At 50.5% G+C, this 18,664-nt stretch overlaps 1 protein-coding gene across 1 annotated transcript in view; it reads left to right on the top strand.

The window, feature by feature from the left end:
* Positions 1-18,664, top strand: part of CDK5RAP2 (CDK5 regulatory subunit associated protein 2) — a 207,464-nt gene that overhangs the window by 164,128 nt on the left and 24,672 nt on the right. The window contains exons 26-32 of the mRNA XM_017350098.3: positions 1,513-1,561; positions 4,355-4,527; positions 8,644-8,763; positions 13,170-13,286; positions 14,885-15,074; positions 15,808-15,929; positions 17,001-17,249. Of these exons, the coding sequence (XP_017205587.3) occupies positions 1,513-1,561; positions 4,355-4,527; positions 8,644-8,763; positions 13,170-13,286; positions 14,885-15,074; positions 15,808-15,929; positions 17,001-17,249 (1,020 nt within the window). The remainder of the gene's footprint in view (positions 1-1,512; positions 1,562-4,354; positions 4,528-8,643; positions 8,764-13,169; positions 13,287-14,884; positions 15,075-15,807; positions 15,930-17,000; positions 17,250-18,664) is intronic.

The following is an 18,664-nucleotide window of genomic DNA, read 5'->3' as shown; positions in this document are numbered from 1 at the left end:
AGACTCAGGCCTGGCGCTGGGTCACCCAGCCCTGCTGGCTGCTTCCTGGCAGTGTGCTGCAGTGCAGGGTGATCCAACACTGGCTCTTGATGCCAGGTGGCTGCCCTGGCCGGGTGAAGATGGAACCTGGATGGCTGCCTTGAGAGTCTGTGGGCAGGAAACACGAGACCGCGAACGGGCGAGGCTCCAGTGAGCTTCTCCTCCACTCCGTGGAGTTTGAGCACTTTGCCTTCCAGGAGGACTTTTGGAAATTGTGTGTGTGGGTGCAGTTTAATTATAGTCTCATTTCCAAGTACAGCCAGAGAAGGGTTTGTTTTTCTCTCTAGCCACCCATCAATTTCTTCAAGGAACTCCCCCAGCCTGCAGTTTCCAGAGTTCTGCAGTATTTTCAGAACGAAGCTGTCAGCCCGTCTGACGTCTGGGCTCACGTGACTGCCTTGCAATGGCGGGAAGGGAGCAGAGCCACTTCTGCCCAACCGCGTTCTGAGCTTGGCTTAATTTTCATGTCTTTTTGTCCTCACCGCTGGCATAGACGGTGGCTTTTTCAACTGAACTCAGCAGTCCCACTTCTGAGAGACTTTCCTAAAGAAACAATCTAAATGCAGATAAAGCTACATGCACAAAGATGTTTATTTTACTTATTTATAAAAGCGAATATTTGCAGATGACCTAAATGTCAAGTAGGGAGTTGACAAAAAACATGCGATGTGTGTGCCGGCAGTGGAACACTGGTGTGGTCATTAAACTTGATGTTTCTGGGGTCAGCACTGTGGCGCAGCATTGGTTATGCCACCGACTTCAATGCCGGCATCCCATATGGATGCCAGTTTGAGTCCTGACTGCTCCGCTTCTGATCCAACTTCCTGCTAATGATCCTGGGAAAGCAGCAGAAAGGGCCCAAGTCCTTGGGCCCCTGTAACCATGTGGGAGACCTGTATAAAGCTCCTGTCTTAGCCTTGGCTGTTGAGGCTATTTGGGGAGTGAACCAGTGGATGAAAGATATTCTCTCTCTCAAATAAATTAAAAAAAAATCTTTTTAAAAAACTGATGTTTCTAAAGCTGATTTACTAAGAGACCTTCTAAAAATAAAGTACTAAGTGAAAAAATTAAGTCACAGAGCTGTAGCATTTATGCCAAAATGTGGGGAGAAAAGACTGGAAGAGAGTCCAGGAACATGTCTGTGGGTGGTACTGGGAGAGGAGTGGTCTGTTTTTGATTGTGCTCCCCATTGTATTTGGTTAGTATCAGAGTTTTAGAGAAGGAAGAAGAACCTGCACCCAACCATGCCTTTGTGGTTGGCTTTAGATTCAGTGCTGTCGCCTGGAAGCAATGCCAGAGCCGTGATCAAGTGGGAGTCTACAGTCTGAATTGTGTTCTTGGGAATCCTACGTTAAATACCCCAGATTGTTAGCAAGAGTGTTTAAACAAATGGGACAGCGCCTCTGCAGATGTATGAGCAAGAGATTATGACGGAATGATTTCCTTCTTTCTCAATGCTATTTCTGCTTCCAGGGAAATCTGTTGGAGTGGAAATGAGCCCGCAGAGTGACCTGGTGGAGAGGTGAGTGTGTGGCATTGTTAAGGAGACTGCTGGGGACTTTCTGGGCTGAGCTGGCCTGCCCGCTTTTTAATGTCCTGGCTCCCTCCCATGCTGCGAGTCTCCTGCTTCTTGTAAATAAGGCACAAACAACCATGGAACTGACAAAGGCCGTACACAGCCAAGAGTTCCTGCTGTGTGTGCTGTAGCCCTCATCCGTTCGTGTCAGGTGACTCATGGCGTTTCTGTCAGGGGTTGGAACCAGGTGACATATTCCTTCTGTTGGCTTCCCGGGATATGCAGGATAGGTTCTGGGTTCCTTAGTCTGACGTTTGAGGCCCTTCCCAACCTGAACCACTTTTTTCCACTCCCTTCCACTCCCCTCTCCTTCCCTTTCCCCTTTTTCTCCTCCTCTCTCCCCCTTTTCTCTCGTGTACCCCTTGCTTTCCCTGTCTCTGGCTTCTTAGTGTTCTCTAGACCGTGCTGTGCACAGACTGTACACTCCTCGTGTGCTTTGAGGTTCAGTGTTTAGAATCGGTTCACACAGCAATGAACCTGGTTCTCCCTAAGACCTGCCTCGCTGCCACATTCCAGGGTGAGGTATTCTGGCTCTAGCACTTCCCGCGTGGTAGGATGATACTTCCCACTCTTACTGTTCCACCCCCAGAATTTCTTGGAAGAAGAAAGGAGCTGGCTAGCATTAAGTGTATTGGCATGTGTCAACTGTTGCCCTGGGCATTTCACATTGATTGCTTCTCACCTACAAGGTGAGCGTTTTTACTCCCATTTGAGGATGAGGAGCCTCTGGGTCAGAGTTGCATACTTCCCATTAAGCGGTGGAGCTGGGATTTGAACTTGAATCTGTCATGTTCTAAAACTGTGTTCTTACTGTTCTCCCACATTGTCATTTGAGGACAAAGACTGTATCTTGAATATCTGCTCCATCTCTTTTGCATGTTGTTGGTCCTTAGAAAATGTTTGTGGAATAAAGGAATTGTGTATTTTCTTAGCTTGCCTCCAGGGCCAGCTGTGCAGTCTTGCCCTCCTCTCTTAACTTGTTAAGGCTTCTGAGTGCTGTCTGTCATGCTGCTGGATCCTCTCCTCCTCTTTCAAGAAGTGGCCATTTGGGATAAAACAAAGAAATAGAGACCAGTCTGGGGTTCAGGGTTTTAAATTTTATTAGCATCATGAAGTCCACCAGCATCGAAAGAGTGAGCAGGCAGGGTATCACAACTCACTGAAGGACATTTGAGTCAGGGATTCTATAGATTTAAAAGAAATGTTCCTCTCCCACTGCAGGATTGCAACAGATCCCCCAAATTCACTCCTCCACCTCCATGCTTACAGTAGCAGAGCACATGCCACTGGCACATTTGGAGAGGGCGAGGAAAGCGTCCCCGAGTGGGGCAGTGGTGGCTGAGATGCAGAGGATGCGTCTGAGGTGCTCAGGGCTGTTGGGTGCCCTGGCTGAGTGAGGAAAACATGGCCCCTCTGGGCAATCTGGCTGAGGCTGGAGAGAGAGGACAGGGCCCCTTGGGCTGGTCTTGCAAGGCTGTGTTGAGAGGCCCAAGTCTATTCCAGAAGAGGGGAGTCTTTGAAGGAAACAAGATCAGATTTGCATTTGGAAGAATACTTGTTGCGTGGAGGATGGGTGGGAGGGAGGGAGGGAAGAGTCCCGCTTTGCCAGTGTGTCACCCCTTTCTATTTCTGACAGATTTGTTTCTTTGCCTTCCGTTCTTCCTTTTTCAGCTGTGGGCATAGCTCTCATGGGTCACTCGTAAGCTAATTAAATGGGTGCCCTTGGCCCATTCTGCACTTTGCAAACCCACAGCAAGCCTGTGCATCCATCACGCTGTCTGGGCAAAGCTGCATCTGGTGTTTACCTGTTAATGAATGCGTTGCAGCTTTGGAGTCCTTTGCTCTTGTCTGAGCTCATGAATAATGAGACTGTGGCCAATGACAAGAAGTAATAGGAAAAAGGGGGAGAAAAAAGGAGCTTAAATTAAAGAACTTACTTATAATGGAGATTCACGTGGGCTGCTCGCGGCTCCCAGGTGGTTTTTATCCATGGCTTAGTTGGTCCTTGCAAATACAGGTTAATAAGTGGATGATTGCCCGGATGATGGTACTGGAACCTGCCCAGGGACCAGGAGGGTTCTGAGATTTTTACATCCATAAGAGCACTTCATGGTTTAGAGCTGGCTTCCCATACTCTCTTGGGGCCTTGGAGCCAGACAGGCCTACCAAGCTGAGATGGTAGTGGGTTGATGATGAGCCTCAGCCTCACCAACTGTGAAGGAGGGTAGTCCTCCCTACCTCAGAGGAGCAAGTCGGATCTAAATGCCTGGCCCGTGACCGGCGTTATGGCATAGTGGGTTAAGCTACTGCTCATAATGCTGGTATCTCATGTAAGTGCCAGTTCAAGTCCTGACTACTCTACTTCCAAGCCAGCTCCCTGCTAATGTGCCTGGGAAACCAGTAAAAGATGGCTCAAGTACTTGGGCCACTGCTACTCATGCCAGAGCCCCAGATAAAACTCCTGGCTCCTAGCTTCTGCCTGGCCAGCCCCAGCCATTCGAACCATTTGTTGTCCTGTAAGCCAGACCATGGGAGAGGCACAACCTGCTGCTTCGCCTTTTTTGTTGGCTCCTAACTCAAGCCCATTGCTTTGTGCTGTAGAGAAACAAGAAGTTTGGCTGAAATTGCAAATTTGAGGAGTTTACAAAGGACGAAGTAATCGTAAGGGCTCTTAATTTGTGGTCCTAGCGTGAGAGTCTTGTGTGGGAAATGTTTTCTCTTTCCATCCCAATGGTTAAGGATTGAGGAAGACAACTCAACCTACCAGCACATTCTGCCCGAATCTCCAGAGCCGTCAGCCTCACACATGCTGTCTGATTATGAAGTGTCGGAAAAGTCCTTCTTCTCAGGAGACCCCAGGCAGGACAGTGAGACCGAGAAGACCTCGGTTATGGCCAACAACTTTTCTCAAGGTAAGCTCGGCTTTACCAAGCGTTCAGCCACGACCAGATTTAAACAGTCACGTGCTGTCGAGCCCGAGCAGGCAGAGTGTGGTGACACTGGAACAGTCTTCTGGATGAACGGTGAGCCTGTGAGGGCCACAGCTGGTGGTTGGGAAAAATCACTTTTAGTTTTTAAGGATGACCCAGTTTACGACCCGCTGCTTCCTCCTCCAGCAGCAGGCAGGCTGGAAAGCAGCAGGGCCATGTGTCACTGCAAGTTTGGTTAATTTCCCGTGATTTCTTTTAGGCTCATCCTAAGGTAGGGTCACTTCAGAGCCCCTGCTGCTTTGAATCACAGGTGCCCTGGCGTACTGCTCTGATGTTTTGTGAGTGTGTAAATCTGCTGTGTTTCCTTTTAGTGTGGCCCTTGGCTGGCTGGGGTGGCCGCTGTAGCAGAACACTGTAGACTGGGTAGCTTGTGAACAGAGGGAGTTTGTTTTTCATGGTTCTGGAGATCAGAAGTCTGAGATCAGGGTACCAGCTGGCATAGTTGGGTTCTGGTGAGGGCCCTCGTCTAGTTGTAGGTTGCTGTCCCCTCATTGTATCCTCACATGGAAGAAGAGGGCAAGAGAGAACTCTCTGGCTTTTACTCTCGTGACCTAATCACCCCAGAGGCCCTGCCTCCTGGTACCATCCCACTTGGGCTCAGGGTATCAACACAGGAGTTTGGAGATGCATCCAATGCACAGTACCCTTGTTCTGCCTCTGACTATGGACTCAGCTGGCAAAATCAGCCTCCCAGGGGACCTGCCCCTGCCCTCTCTTCACCCGTTCTGTGCTTGCAGCCACCGTTCCTTCCTGTTGGTGTAATAGATAGGGCACAGTGTGTGTGATTCTGTATATTGCAAAGGTTCAGGGAATTAGGTAGAGCAGACCAGATAGACTAGGGGTCAGCAGACTTCCTGTAAAGGGACACACAGTCAGTATTTTAACAGACAGTTCTGCAGCTTTTACACAAAAGTAGCCATTTCTGTTGCTAAATGAATGGGCACGAGCATGACCCGGTAACTCTGTTTACAAGAAGAGGTGGTGGTAGATCTGGCTCCAGTCTGTAAACCCTGGTGCGGACTCAGCCGAGGTGTCTGCCTCCTAATGGGCTTTTCCTGAGGCACCCAGGCTGGGCGTGGGGCAGCACAGAGTAGACATGGGCACTTCTTTGCTACTGGCTCTTTGTTGACACTTGATCACTTAGGTCTTTGTTGTCAAAAACTTGAATTTTTTTTAAGTGATAGGATCCTTTTTTTCCAGATGAAAATTTACATGGTGGCCCCACCAAGTATGCAAAAGAGATATCTGGGGGGCCTTTGTCCCCATCATGGCTTCTGAGACCCTCCCACCCCCCCACAGTTGTGAAGGGGCACAGCTGGAAGGTAACACCGGGAGCCTGAAGTGCACATTCTCTGTGTACCAGCTGGCAGCCGGGAGCCTCCCGCAGCCGTCACCTGGCCTGCATTTCTTGGGCTTTCTGGCTGTGCCCTACTGTGACTTTTGTATTTCTGGGTACTTGATTCCTCTCAGTCAGCCCTGCCTTTGCCTAATTTCGGTCAGACCACGATCGTTTCTCTGTCCCTGGTGCCACCTCCTCTGCACCTGGGTCAGTTGGTGTGGGATTCAGTCCCTTGCCAAGAACCCCAGAAACCATTCCCTCGAGGCCACTTTGAGAATTCGAGGAAGTAGAAGGTGGGAGGCGCAGCAACCCAAAGCATTTCAGCTGGGACCTCAGGTCCCCGAGGCGCTCTTCCTGCCGGTGCTGGGCAGTGTCCTCCCTTCCTCCCGCCTGGAGCCTGGAGGGTGCTCTCTGGGTCATCTTCCCGCACCCATTGTTACCGTTAGGGTTTGTTCCTCCTCAGCTGTTTATTCTCTGCATCTGATTCTCCTTTTGTCATTTATCACCTGTGTTTAGAGGTAATGTAGTTTTCCTTTTCCTGTGCTTTCCTGCATGCTGTGACGTAACACCATTTTTGGTGGCTTCACAGGAGGCTCGGAATGACTGGCCTGCACTTTTTCTTATGTTCCCCTATTACGGAATATTGGAGCCATTTCCAGAATTTTGCCATTGTAAACAGTGCTGCAGGGAGTATCTTTGAACCTGAAGCCATTCATTCCCTTTCTTGGGAGTATTTTTTTTTTTAAACACAGATTCTGTAAATTAGAACTACTAGACAAAAGATAATGCCTTTTTTTCTTTTGGTGGTGCTGATGGTTCTTCTTGTAGACTATATGGTCTTAAAGAGTTAGCATTTGTCAGAAGAGTGTGATTTTATGAGAGGTAGACAGTGCCCTCCAGTTTTGTAAAGGCTGGTGTAATGTTTCCTTCCCCATCAGCGTGGCTGCATAATTAACAGGCGGGTGTCCAATTCAGCTGGGAACGTTTCCTTCAGCCCCAGCGGTGGTTCCCGTTCCTGGCTGAGAGTCAGCGGATGGCTTGTGTAGCGGGCTCCTGAGCATTGATCTCCCCAGAGCCAGCCGTGTGTGCCTGGGAGAAGCCAGCAAGGGAGGCTGCAGTCAAAGCAGATAAGTTCCTGCCTGGCCGCCAGTGGAAGACCTGCAGGGCAACGAGGCAGTGGCGGGGAGGTGCTGGGCTGCGTGAGCCAAGAGCGTGTCGCCCACAGCTCTGCAGTGCTGGGCCACACTGGGGGCCACAGACCTTCCCCCCAATGCCTTGCCATGCTTCTGGCATTAATGAGAGATCGCTGACGGTCTGGGAATTAAGTCATCTCATAAACATTCAAATTCATGGCAAAATTACTATTTAATTAGGAAAAGATCTGTAACGTTGTGCTACTTTTAAATGAAAGCCATTTTGGAGGAATTAAAACTGGGTCATAACATCAGTGTAATGTTTTAAAACAAACATTACTAAGACATACGGAGTGTACCCTGATTGATGAATTAGACATTAGTTTTGCCTTTGGATACTTAATGTGATTATGCTTCCAGCGCTGGCTCTAGAAACCTGCCTCTGGATTGGAGACATGCATCCTCTTTGTTCAAGGGAGAGGTGGCAGAAGCTGAAAAAATAATGCATGTTCATTTTAGGAAATTTGAGAAATTTTAATTTTCATAACTTATGAAATATTTATTATATTGGAATATAATAGAGAAATTTTGAAAGACCTAGAGCCTGCCCCCCTCCAAAGGCAAGTGATGTTAGTATTTAGGTATGGTTCCTCCTTTTGTGTACTTGTGCATTTTCTGTCTGTACTGATTTCTTAATAGAGGCGTGATTATGTTGAATAACCAATTTTGTATCTCTTTTAAAATTTAACGTAACAACATGATAATTTCCCATGATATGATGCAGTCTTTATAACATAATTTGAGTGGCTGTGTAGCGCTGCCTCGTAATGAATGTACTGCCGTTTATTTAACAGTTTGAGTTAGCTCTTGTTGCTGTGGCATGCACTGCTGAGATGAGCGCTTCCACGTGTTCTGGCAGATGCTTGTGAGCCTCTCTGGTGATCTCTTTAAACAGAGTTCTAGAAGGGGAGCAATTTTGTGAAAGACGCTGGGAGAGCTGCCGTTCTAAGGCTGATAATAAGCGCAGCCCCGAAAGGTGTGTGCTTAGGCTCAGGCCAACTGGATGTGCTCTGGAGGCTTCCCCGCTTGTTGCCATTCTCATTAGCATTGTTTTGCTTTATTTTGAAGCCTTCAATTAGAAAGTGATGAATGGGTAACGGGTTCCTTTCAAAAAATCAGGCTTGAGAATATCTGGATTCATTATGGAGGTGGCTTAATCAACTCTCAGGCAGTTCAGGCAGGCTCAAGAGCGATCTGTTAGTTTCACCACAAGGAAGATTTTAAATTAATATTTGATATTGAGAAGAATAAAAGGCTGCATTAGAGTCAGCATTAAAGTTGTATGGAATGTAATTCTTCCATGTGATGTAAAATTGCTTCCTCGTGGAGGGCTGCGGAGAATCATTACAGAGCCGAGGCGGTGGGAAGCGCTGGAAGAATCGCGAGCTGCTGCCTCGCAGTATGTCCACTGCCGTTTGGAATTTCAAGATCCCTGCTTAATCTATAAATTATTCAATTTGTTGGGGGCATCAGACCTTACATTAAAAATGCCCTTCCTTCCTGTAGACTTACTAATGGAACATATACAGGAAATTCGAACTTTGAGAAAACGTTTGGAAGAATCTATTAAGACAAACGAGAAGCTACGGAAACAGCTGGAACGGCAGGGGTCTGAATTTGAGCAAGGTAAGGAAGGACCTTCCCGCGGGGTGGCGCAAGCCCCCGAGTGCTTCCTGGGGACGGGTTTGCCTGAGTCAGCTGTCTGTAGACAAAGTGTAGGCACCTGATAAATGTGGACTTCTCTGTCATTGAAGAAGCCCGCCAGCCTTTGGCATCTCAAGTTGTGGCTGGCTCCTCATTTGACTTTGGAAGTTGTAGAGCAATAGGTAAGTATTCTAAAATAAAGCAAAACTATGTCATCTTTTCATCAGTCATAGGTTATACAGTATCAACATTTTAGCAGTCTGGTAAATCTGACATGCTAATCAAAAGTCACCGGTATTCTTGCATAGCGGTTATCTCTGAACAGAATGATCCTCCATGGAGAACTTGATAATGTTTTCCCCCATAGGCAAGACCTTCACATAGTTCAAGAATTAGAAGTTCCACTCTTCACTCGTTGACCCTGATCTTTCCCCCTACTTTTGTTGAGTTTCACCTTTATCCATAGAGTGATTTCGTTATGCAAATATAAGTATATATCCTTATTTTCCATCTCACCCAGAGGTAGCGCATTCCACTTCCACAGTTCTGTCTGTTTGCATTGAGCAGCGTGTCATGCACACACTTTTTCTTTATTGTTCCAGAAAGCACGACTCCATTCCCTGAAGAATCCAGGCTGAGAGTAGCGTGGGGCACTTGGAAGGGCCTGAGTTTGAAGTAGGCAGGCATACAGGTTAAAATTGGTCAGATTTGTGAACTGGAAGACCACGCCCCTGTGCGACCTCATGCTCCTACCTGATGCCTTTGCCACGCCCCTGTGTAGCCTCATTCCCCTACCTGGCTACACCGGGGTGCCCACCAGCCAATCAGGTTAATTAACCACTCCCCTTTGGAGTGGGTTAAAAGCCTAGGGCACAGTGTGCCCGGGCCCTGCTCTGCTTCCCTGGCCTCTTGCCAGGACAGGGCTTTCTGTAGCCCTGCGCCTCCAGGGCGCATGGCCTTCGGGCCATGTGCTCTAGGCTTCTTGGCCTAGATGCTCTTCCACGTGTCTGCTTCCTGGTGCTCAGTATGAACCCCCATTTACCTCTCTCTCTTAAATAAAGCTCTCACTCTCCTAAGCACCTTCCTCACTAAATAAAAGCTTAAAATGTACCATGCTGCCTCGTTTATCTGTGCCGGTATTTAGAATTCTTATCTAAATATTAGGCAAGAACCCTCTCGGGCTTATTAATATCGGGGATTTAGTAATAAGCCCGTGGTGAAATCGTAAGGCACCCCAAATTCCAGTAGCACATGTGGCACCCTGAATAGCATTTCTGTGGAACTATAAGGGGCCACATTTCAGGTTAAATTTTAGGGGGTCTTCTCCGATTTCAAGTTCATTTGGAAGCTGGGCGATGACGCCTGCTTCTCTGTATTGGCTCCCTGACTTTGGGCCCTTCACCAGTCCTAATTGTTTCATAGAACCGGGCTGTTGTGCAGTTTAATGAGGCAGTGTCATGAGTAGGATCCCACCAAATGAATGGTTGCTTTCATCATCGTTGTCAGTTGTATTTTATACAATTGTAAAATAACTTTGTATAGCACAACAAGGTTCAACAAGGTTCATTGCAAAGCTGTGCCCTGGGTGGGAACTCTTAATGTCATTCCTGTTTTTAGAGATGAATTGGCTGGGTTCTGGAAAGGTAGTCTTCGATGGCAGCATTGGAGTCTAGTTTTCATTCCTCCAGCCCGCCATAGCCATCACCCCTGAAGGCTGTCTGTCCTACACTCTGTGCTGCGCCTGCGAGGTAAACAGATCCGCTCTTTTATGTCCCCTCCCACGCCCCTCCCTCTCAGGCACTCCGCCCCCGTCAGCATCTTCCCCCTCTCACCCCCAGGGAATCTGATTAATCTGAATCAAACACGGGAAAGGAAAGCACGCCTGGGCCCTTCACATTCACTCTTGGTAATGCCTGAATTAGATTCATTCTGGTTTACATTTTCCCTGGCAAATCCAATTATGGAATTATTTGGGGGCTCAAATGGCCAGCAGCTACAATGGAGCAGGCAATTGCTCTGGAGAGTAATTCACTGTGATGGGAAGGCGTACAGAAAGGCATTCATAAAGTATTTACACTGGTGGAAAGACATGCCGCTCTCACCATGCTGTCACAATCTCCGCAAGACAAAGGAATGGCAGTGGCTCCGCCTCCCCCTGCTGTGAAAGGTTCGCCCTGGGAGTGGGTTTGGGAAAGGCATGGCTCCTTGCTACGGGGAGGTGGAATGTTGCTAAAAACTGTCATCTCCAGCGTTTGAGCTCGCAGCTTGTCACCAGCTACATGAGCTTATGTGATGGCGTCTCGAGGAAGACCGGCCCCTAAGCATCACAAGTGGCCTCACCAGCTCAGGGGCTGCTCAGGTGCAGAGAGTGCCAGCAGCTGTTCTGTAGCCTAATTATTCCTTAGAAGAGCGACTAGTTGAGCCCTCTTCGTTGTAAACTTTTGGAGAGTTTTTCCTGCTCTGAGTCAGACCAGATTTTTTTTGGTCCTGTTTTTGGCTCCAGCCATCATCGTCAGTTGTGATGTTAAGACAGGCAGTCATAACAGTATCAGTAACAGCATCAGTTATTTTTATTAAGGTAATGAAGACTTAGGGAAGTGCTGTGGCTTGCCTGAGGCCATGCAGCTGTGTAGAGGCCAGAGCCATAGTTGAGGCCAGGAGAGTGGAGGGAGACTGTGGGGAGGGACACATGACACTGTGAGAAGCGTGAGAAGAAGGCTGTGTTGTGCAGCTCTCCCAAGAGCCGAAGCACCTTCCTCACGGGGTGTTCAGAACTTAGAGGAACTCAGCTGTGTACGGGAAACATGCAGCTGCAGTTACAGAACTGAGTAAAAAAACAAAAACAAAAACAAAAACAAAAACAAAAATTCCTGTGTAGCAAGAAGTCCAGAGCAGTGCAGTTCTGATCAGGGTGTGAGGCTCAGTGATCACCAGGCTTGGGGTTAAGCATCTGAAGAGGCAATACCAGCATCTCCTCCTCTCAGGACAGCATGGGGAAGAGGGTGGGGCAGCTCCCTGCCTTCTCTTTTTCTGCTGGTGGGTGGTCTTTCTTCCCAGAAGCCCCAGGCAGGCCTCCCGTCATGTCTCACCACCGGCCAGAAGTGGCACAGGACTCTTCTCCCTTCAGGGTGGCTGGGAGAGCAGGGACCTGGCATTTTTGCCTGTTTGTGGAAGTCTGGGAGGGGAAGCACTCCTGCCCCATGAGGATGGTGGCTTGCAGCCGTGGCTCTCTTTGCCGTGAGCACGGGTAGTGCATGTGGGCAGAGATCTCAGAAGGTGGACAGTGCTGAGCTGGAGGATCATGGAAGGGTCAGAAGGAGATGCCATCTAGGCTGGATGTAGAGGAAGTTTGTAGGGTTTTAGGAAATAGAACTTGGGGAGGAATATAGAGCTGAGGAGGTGAACTCTGGCCCTTTCTGTCCAAGTTTAGCCCTTGATCTTTATCATCTATACTTAGAAGTAGTGAATTGGACCTAAGAGTTGGGGGTGTGAGATCTTGACAGGTAAAGAGGGCGATGGGTATTTTAGGCAAAGGAATGCCTCATTCTGCAAAGTCAGAGAGGTGTGTAGCCACAGGGTTTGCCTGGGGCACAGAAGTGGCCCAGTTTGACTGCAGTGAAGAGCGCTAGCATTGAGGGGGAGAAGGTGTGGGCTGTGCCGTGAGATTGGAGCTGAAACATGGAGTTCCTGGCGGTCTAGACTGGGAAGCTCGGACCTTGTTCTTAGCCTGGTTGCCTCTTGCCGGGGGCTGGGTCATTAGGCATTTCTAAGCATGGGTGGACTGTGCTTGGGATGGTCACTCCACAGGAAGGATCCCACAGAGGCAGGGGTAGAGCAGGGGTGGTCAAGCCTGGCCCAGGGACAGAGAGCAGGAGGCTGGCATCCACGGCGTTTTGAGGGAAGAATCAGCCATCATGATTGCTCAGCTGGGCAGTGGGGGAGAGTGCTGTGGGATGGCTCCCAGGTCTGCAGTGTAGGTTAGGGATTGTGGCGTTGCCATCTCCTCAGGCAGGAACGAGGTGAGAGAATGGAGTGTAGAAGGGGAAGGGGCCCAGCTTGGCTCTGCAGACTGAGCCGCCTCAGTGGTAGCCAGGTGGGTGAGTGTGGGTCCCAGGAGAGACATCTGTGGTGTGATGTCACCTGTTCCCCACCCCCTCGCCAGCCCGGAGCTCACCCTTAGGACAGGTAAGATGGGAGAACCCCCTTTCACCTCCTCTTCAGGCCTTCTCTCGCTTCCATTGGGCTCTGCTAATGCTGTATGTAGTTCACAGGAGTGATTTTCATTGCGTGTTGGTTCTTCTTGTTTTAAGACTCTTTTCTAGGAAGTTTCTTCCATGCTGACCTAGAGGCCGTCCAAGGTGAATCACTGCCTGTGTGTGTTTTTGTAGGATCTACAAACGTTTTTGCTTATGGTTCAGAGCTGCACAGTTCTCTGACATCGGAGATTCATTTCCTGAGGAAGCAGAACCAGGCCCTCAATACAATGCTCGTGAAAGGGTCCAGAGGTAAGAAGGAAGCTGCCTGCGACTGGGACCCAGAGCCCTCTGGTCTCGGGAAGACTGCAGACACGGGAGTCTGACCGACTGGGCTTCCAGTCCCATGCCTCCCTGCTGGCTTGGTTTCCTGTTTTGTTCAAGATTATTTGTTTATTTGAAAGGCAGAGAAACAGATCTTTCATCTGCTGGTTCACCCCCCAAAATGGCCACAACAGCCAGGTCTGGGCCAGGTAGAAGCCAGGAGCCAGGAAATCCATCTGGGTCTCCTATGTGGGTGACAAGGACCCAAGCACTTGGGCCATCTTCTGCTGCCTTCCTAGGAGGCGGATCAGAAGCACAGCAGCTGGTGTTCCAGTATGTGATCCTGGTGTCTAGAGGCAGCTTAACCTGCTGTGCCACGGTGCTGTCCCCCAGCTTGTAGCCTTCAGTGGTCACAGCAGCTCTGCCTGCAGCTAGTCCTGTTTTCCAGCTCAGGGGACAGATTCAGAGGGGTTAAGGAGCTGCAGGACCCTGGAGAAGGCCACCTGACCCACAAGAGACTGGGACTTCAAGAACTGAGTCTAGATGGATGAGGGCCTGGCCTAGGTGCTCAGGGCTGGAGCGGCCAAAGGAAGAGAGCAAAAGCCTAGCGGGCAGAGGTGAGGAGTGGAGAGTCGGGAATTCTCTGCAGCTTGGTGTGTCTGGAGTCCGAGGAGCCGACGAGAGCCTGCATGATTTCCCTGGTGCGTTCAAGAGTAGAGTCACAAAGCCTGGTCTGACCGTGGCCCTGCCACCGATGGCCTGTGTGGCCGTGGAGAAGTGTTAACCCCATCTTCCTGTCTGAGAAATGAGGAGAGCAAGACCAGCTGCCTTCAGTTTGCGGAGACCACTCAGATGGCACATGTGAAGTCCTGATGGGGTGAATGTCTGCTCGGCTGGTGCTGGCTCCACCTCCGGCACTGCCAGCCGCCTGGCCGTAGGGGGCGCTTGCAGCTCCCAGAGTGCTTAAGGTGCCTTGCTGAGCCCTTTGGGAATGGCATCTCGGCTACTCTCACAGCAGCAGAGTGAAGCAGCGGAGGCACAGAGAGGTGGAGACCCTCCATCACAGCTGTGGAGTCGCAAGGCTGCCCTTGAACTTGCCCTCACTGCCTCCAGCACACTGCTCTGGACCACTTTTCTCCTGTGTCTCTGGGAGTGTTTGTTTCCTCCGGCAAAAGGCTGTGCTCGTGGCCGAGGAGCGAGTGGGCCAGGGCGCTGGCCTCCTGCGGGAATCCTGTGCACGCCCAACACCTGTGACCGAGTGTGGGGCCCTGCTTCTTGCTTCTGTAGTTTCTGCCACTGTTTGGTCTGGGATGGCAAAGAAACTGGGTTTGCACGGCCTGTTATTTAATAGGAAATTAAACCAGGCCCGTTTTATCCCAGTGACGTTTAATCTGCAACCTTGATGTTGGCAGATTTATCTGCCCAAAATGCATAAGATAATTGGAATGCCGAAGTCATAAATGCCAGATTAAATCTCATTCTTTTTTGTGTTCTTGGAGTGCTGCAGCTGAAGTGCTGTATTTGTGTAATCAGATTGGAGAAAACAAATGGTGTCCCTTCTCAGTGGCGCATTTTTGTGTCTGCAGATAAACAGAAGGAGAATGAGAAGTTACGAGAGTCCCTCTCTAGGAAGACGGCGGCCCTGGAGCACCTCGGGCAGGAGTACGCCGCCATGAAGGGAGACAACGACAGGCTGCAGAGGGAGCTCAGCGAGAAAGAGACACACAACCGGCAGCTGATCCAGGAGATTTGCAGCAGCCGCAGCGAGCTGAGCAGGTAGCGCCGCCACGCCCCGACCCCCGTGGGCTGCATCGTGGCGGGAGCCACAGACGGTAAACGTGGCCCGTCATGAGTGTGCTGGGCGTAGGCTATGTGGAGAGAGAGAAAATGTAAGGAAAGAGAAGAGGGCTTGGGGAGCGGCTTGCACCTTGTGTCTAAGGAGGGCCAGGGCGGGATCTGAAGAGATGCTCTCTGAACAGGGGGCTGAGCAGAGTGAGAGGGGGAATGGGTGTTTTCAACAGCATCAGGTCTGGCCAAGCAGGGAGGCCTGTGTGTCTGGACGGAGGCGCTGGGGGCAGGGCGGTGACCAGACACCCAGCCATGCCTTTGTGTTGTACCAAGTGGGGCAGGAAGCCGCTGGGAGGTCCTGAGCAGAGGAGTGATGCGCATCCGCCCTAGCCCGCAGAGGATGCCGGTTGCTCTCTCGTGTAGTCCCTGCAGACTGTCATGCTGTCACTGTTGTCCCCGTGGTTCCCAGGCCAGCGTCTCTGCCATCACATGTTCCTGGGTTTCAGACCAGGCTGTGCTGTTGAGCCTGCATTCGTTCAGATCTGAGCTGAGGATTGGAGAGAGCTACGTTTTAGTGCATCTGATAACAGGTGTCAGTGGCCGGCTCAGATTCATCACCGTGCTTGTCACGTCCCTGTCACCTTCCCCTGTGCTGTGGGGGCTGAGTCCGCCACTCTGAAGTGGAGCTGACCTCTCCACCCCGGTGGTGGGGCCTTTGCAGGGTGCAGGAGGAAGTGAAGTTGAGGCGGCAGCTGCTCTCGCAGAACGACAAGCTGCTGCAGTCCCTCCGGGTGGAGCTGAAGGTGTATGAGAAGCTGGAGGAAGAGCACAGGAGACCGCCAGGTACCCGGCGCTCTCCCTAGGCCCTGCCGGTCCTGGGACTGCGCGCACACCGGGTGGCTGGGGGCAGGGGGCGGGGGCAGGGCTGCACACCCCTTCCTCAAGCGCTGCCAGCAAACCCCAAGACGGCCTCCTGGGAAGTCGGTAGGTTATGAAGCAAGCCCTCCGGGCCTGTCTTCCTAAAAAGGAGCGGAAAGAGTGGAAGGCCCCGGCTCAGGAGTTGGGCTGGCTGAGATCTGGATTCCCACTCTGCCTCAATGGGGCACTGAACCCTGGGACCCGCTTCTGCCTATACCAAGCGTGTCTGTTCACCCTGTCCCTCCAGTAGGCGCTGGTGAGAGTTGAAGGAGATCACTTATTACAAGTGTCCTAGCACAGAACCTGGCACAGAGTGGGCACTCAAGAAATAGTGTGCAGTAGAATTTCCCTGCTCATATGTACTTCCTGGTGCCCATCCTCGCAGCCCGTATTTGTGGAGGGGCTCCCACGTGTTGGACTTTGGGCATGGTTGTTGGCTCTGGTGCTGTCCGAATCCTGAGAGAGATACCAGATCAGAGTGACTCAACTGTAAGGTCTAACATTCCAGAATCAATTTTGAGGTGCAGTGAGGTTTTTTTTAAGCTAATTTTCCAGATGGTTTCTCCCTATTGAAAGTTTATCTAGCAAAGGGTCATCTCGCAGCTTTCATTTCTCCTCAACTTGCTTCTCTTATCCCTTCTGTTGTGCCTTTTTAATATACTGCAGCTCTTAAAATCATCCCCTTTCATTCTATAATTCCAGCCCAAATAGATTTTATTACTACTAGACATAATTTCGGGGTTTGGTGTGCAATTTGCTAGGCTTTTATGGCCAGAAGCGAAAATTAATTTCCAGCTCTTATTTAGCCTGTGGAATAGCAGCAATTAAGTCTGCCAATATTTTTGTTTTTAAAGTCGGGTTGTTATTTTAAATTGTACCTCATTCTTAGGAAGGGGGAGGTGGCTAGTGGTGGTGGGTGGAAAACGCTGTGGAGTTCCTGCAATGGCTGACCCTCTGCTCGTGGAAGATGGCAATCCTTCCCTCACCTGTCCACAGAGGCCAGGACAGAGGCATCGGGGGAAGGTTGGAAGGGGCAGGATGCTCACAGCGACCTGCACGGCCTCCTGATGGAGATCCAGGCTCTGCGGCAGCAACTGGAGAGGAGCATCGAAACCAGCCACAGCCTGCAGAGCAAGCTGGAGGAGCAGCTGGCGCAGGGAGCCCAGAAGGCCCCGTCAGGAGCCCTGGTTGTGGCTGTGCAAGCCACGTCCATGCCTGAGCGGCCCCTTCCACTAGACAGACTCGGTACGCACCTGCTTCTCTCACTCTCTCGACAGTGCAGCTCTGTGTGTATGCGTGTGACATGAGTGCTTCTGAATGGTGCCCTTCCCCCAAGGTGTCTTTCCATTGACAGTAGACAGAGTATACTGTAGGAGCCAGGGGACCCAGCCGCTAATTAGCTGTACCTCTGGCAAAATGGTGTAATCTCTGCCTGGTGCGTCTCAACTCGTGGCCTCTGGGCTTGCTCCTCCCATCCACATAGTCCTGTCTTTAAAAGAGAACCCCAATTTTGTGGTCTGGCTCTTAGCGTCTTTCAGGATCTGGAAGCATCCTGGTAGGTGTAGCCAGTGGTTCTGTTTTGAGTTTATTGTGAGGCCCTGGAGAGGCTGTGAAAGGTAGCAGGAAGAGGACAGGACACCTCTGCCACCCGCCCAGCGAGGTCAGACTCAAAGCAGTCAGCCGGGCCTTCTCTGCTGTGTGCCTGAATGAACCGAGGCACAGAGAGGAAGTGGGGCTTGCCCAGAGCGACACAGCGGGTGGGTGGCAGAGCTGGAGCCAGACAGCATTTCTAACTTTGGGTCCAGCACTGCTCCTGAGCCCACCACAACTTCCGGAGCCTCAGGTGTCTGGGGTTGTTATCCGCATGCCCTCAGGGGGTGTGTGCCTCCAGCGGGACAGAGACATCAGTGCACTTCATAAAGAAGCACTGCACAAACGTTGGATTTATCTTTCCTTGGATTGGAAACTAAGTCTGTTGCCTCCAATTTAAAAATTAAAAATGTCCTAAGGAGCACCCAGTCAGTCTGCTTTAGAACTTGGAGTGGTTGGTTCATTGATTTCTCTCAGATAGTTAAAAATTTTTGATAGTAACAATCTGAGAAAAATGAAGGGAAAACACCCAGTGTGATACATGTTTTTTTTCCTTAACTTTGTGTATTTCCTTTAATTTGCTAATCAGATACAGGTGTGCAGTTACATCGTCCAAAGCAGCTTTTATGCCATTGTGTGTCCTGCCCAGGACACCATTGTCACTGCCACCCTAATGATGCCTGCAGATTCTAGTCAGTCACCAAACTTGACCCTGTGGTGACTGAAGTGGTCTCTGACTTGGAACTTTTATCCTTTTTGCTATTCAACAGTGTTGTTAGGTTAACACCCTACTAGAGGAGTCTCAGGAGATTGGGAAGGTGCCGCAGTGTCGCCTTCTAACCACACCACACGGTAGCAGTGTGCGGAGGCAGTGGTTCTGGCACGACTTAATCAGCATCGGGCTTTAGATCTTGAACGTAGGTCTGCTCCTGGGCCTTTTTAGGGGTTTCTCAGGGCGTGGGGCCCAGGGATGGTGGGGGTGGGCTGGAGCAGATTGATGCAGGGAGAGCGCTTCCATGCTGGGGGCCCGGGAAGGAGGCTTGGGGCAGCTAAAGTGCTTTGGAGGTGGC

This window comes from Oryctolagus cuniculus, chromosome 1, assembly GCF_964237555.1.
Source record: "Oryctolagus cuniculus chromosome 1, mOryCun1.1, whole genome shotgun sequence".
In the NCBI taxonomy this organism is placed as follows: Eukaryota; Metazoa; Chordata; class Mammalia; order Lagomorpha; family Leporidae; genus Oryctolagus; species Oryctolagus cuniculus.
This window is presented reverse-complemented; position numbering and strand designations above follow the sequence as displayed.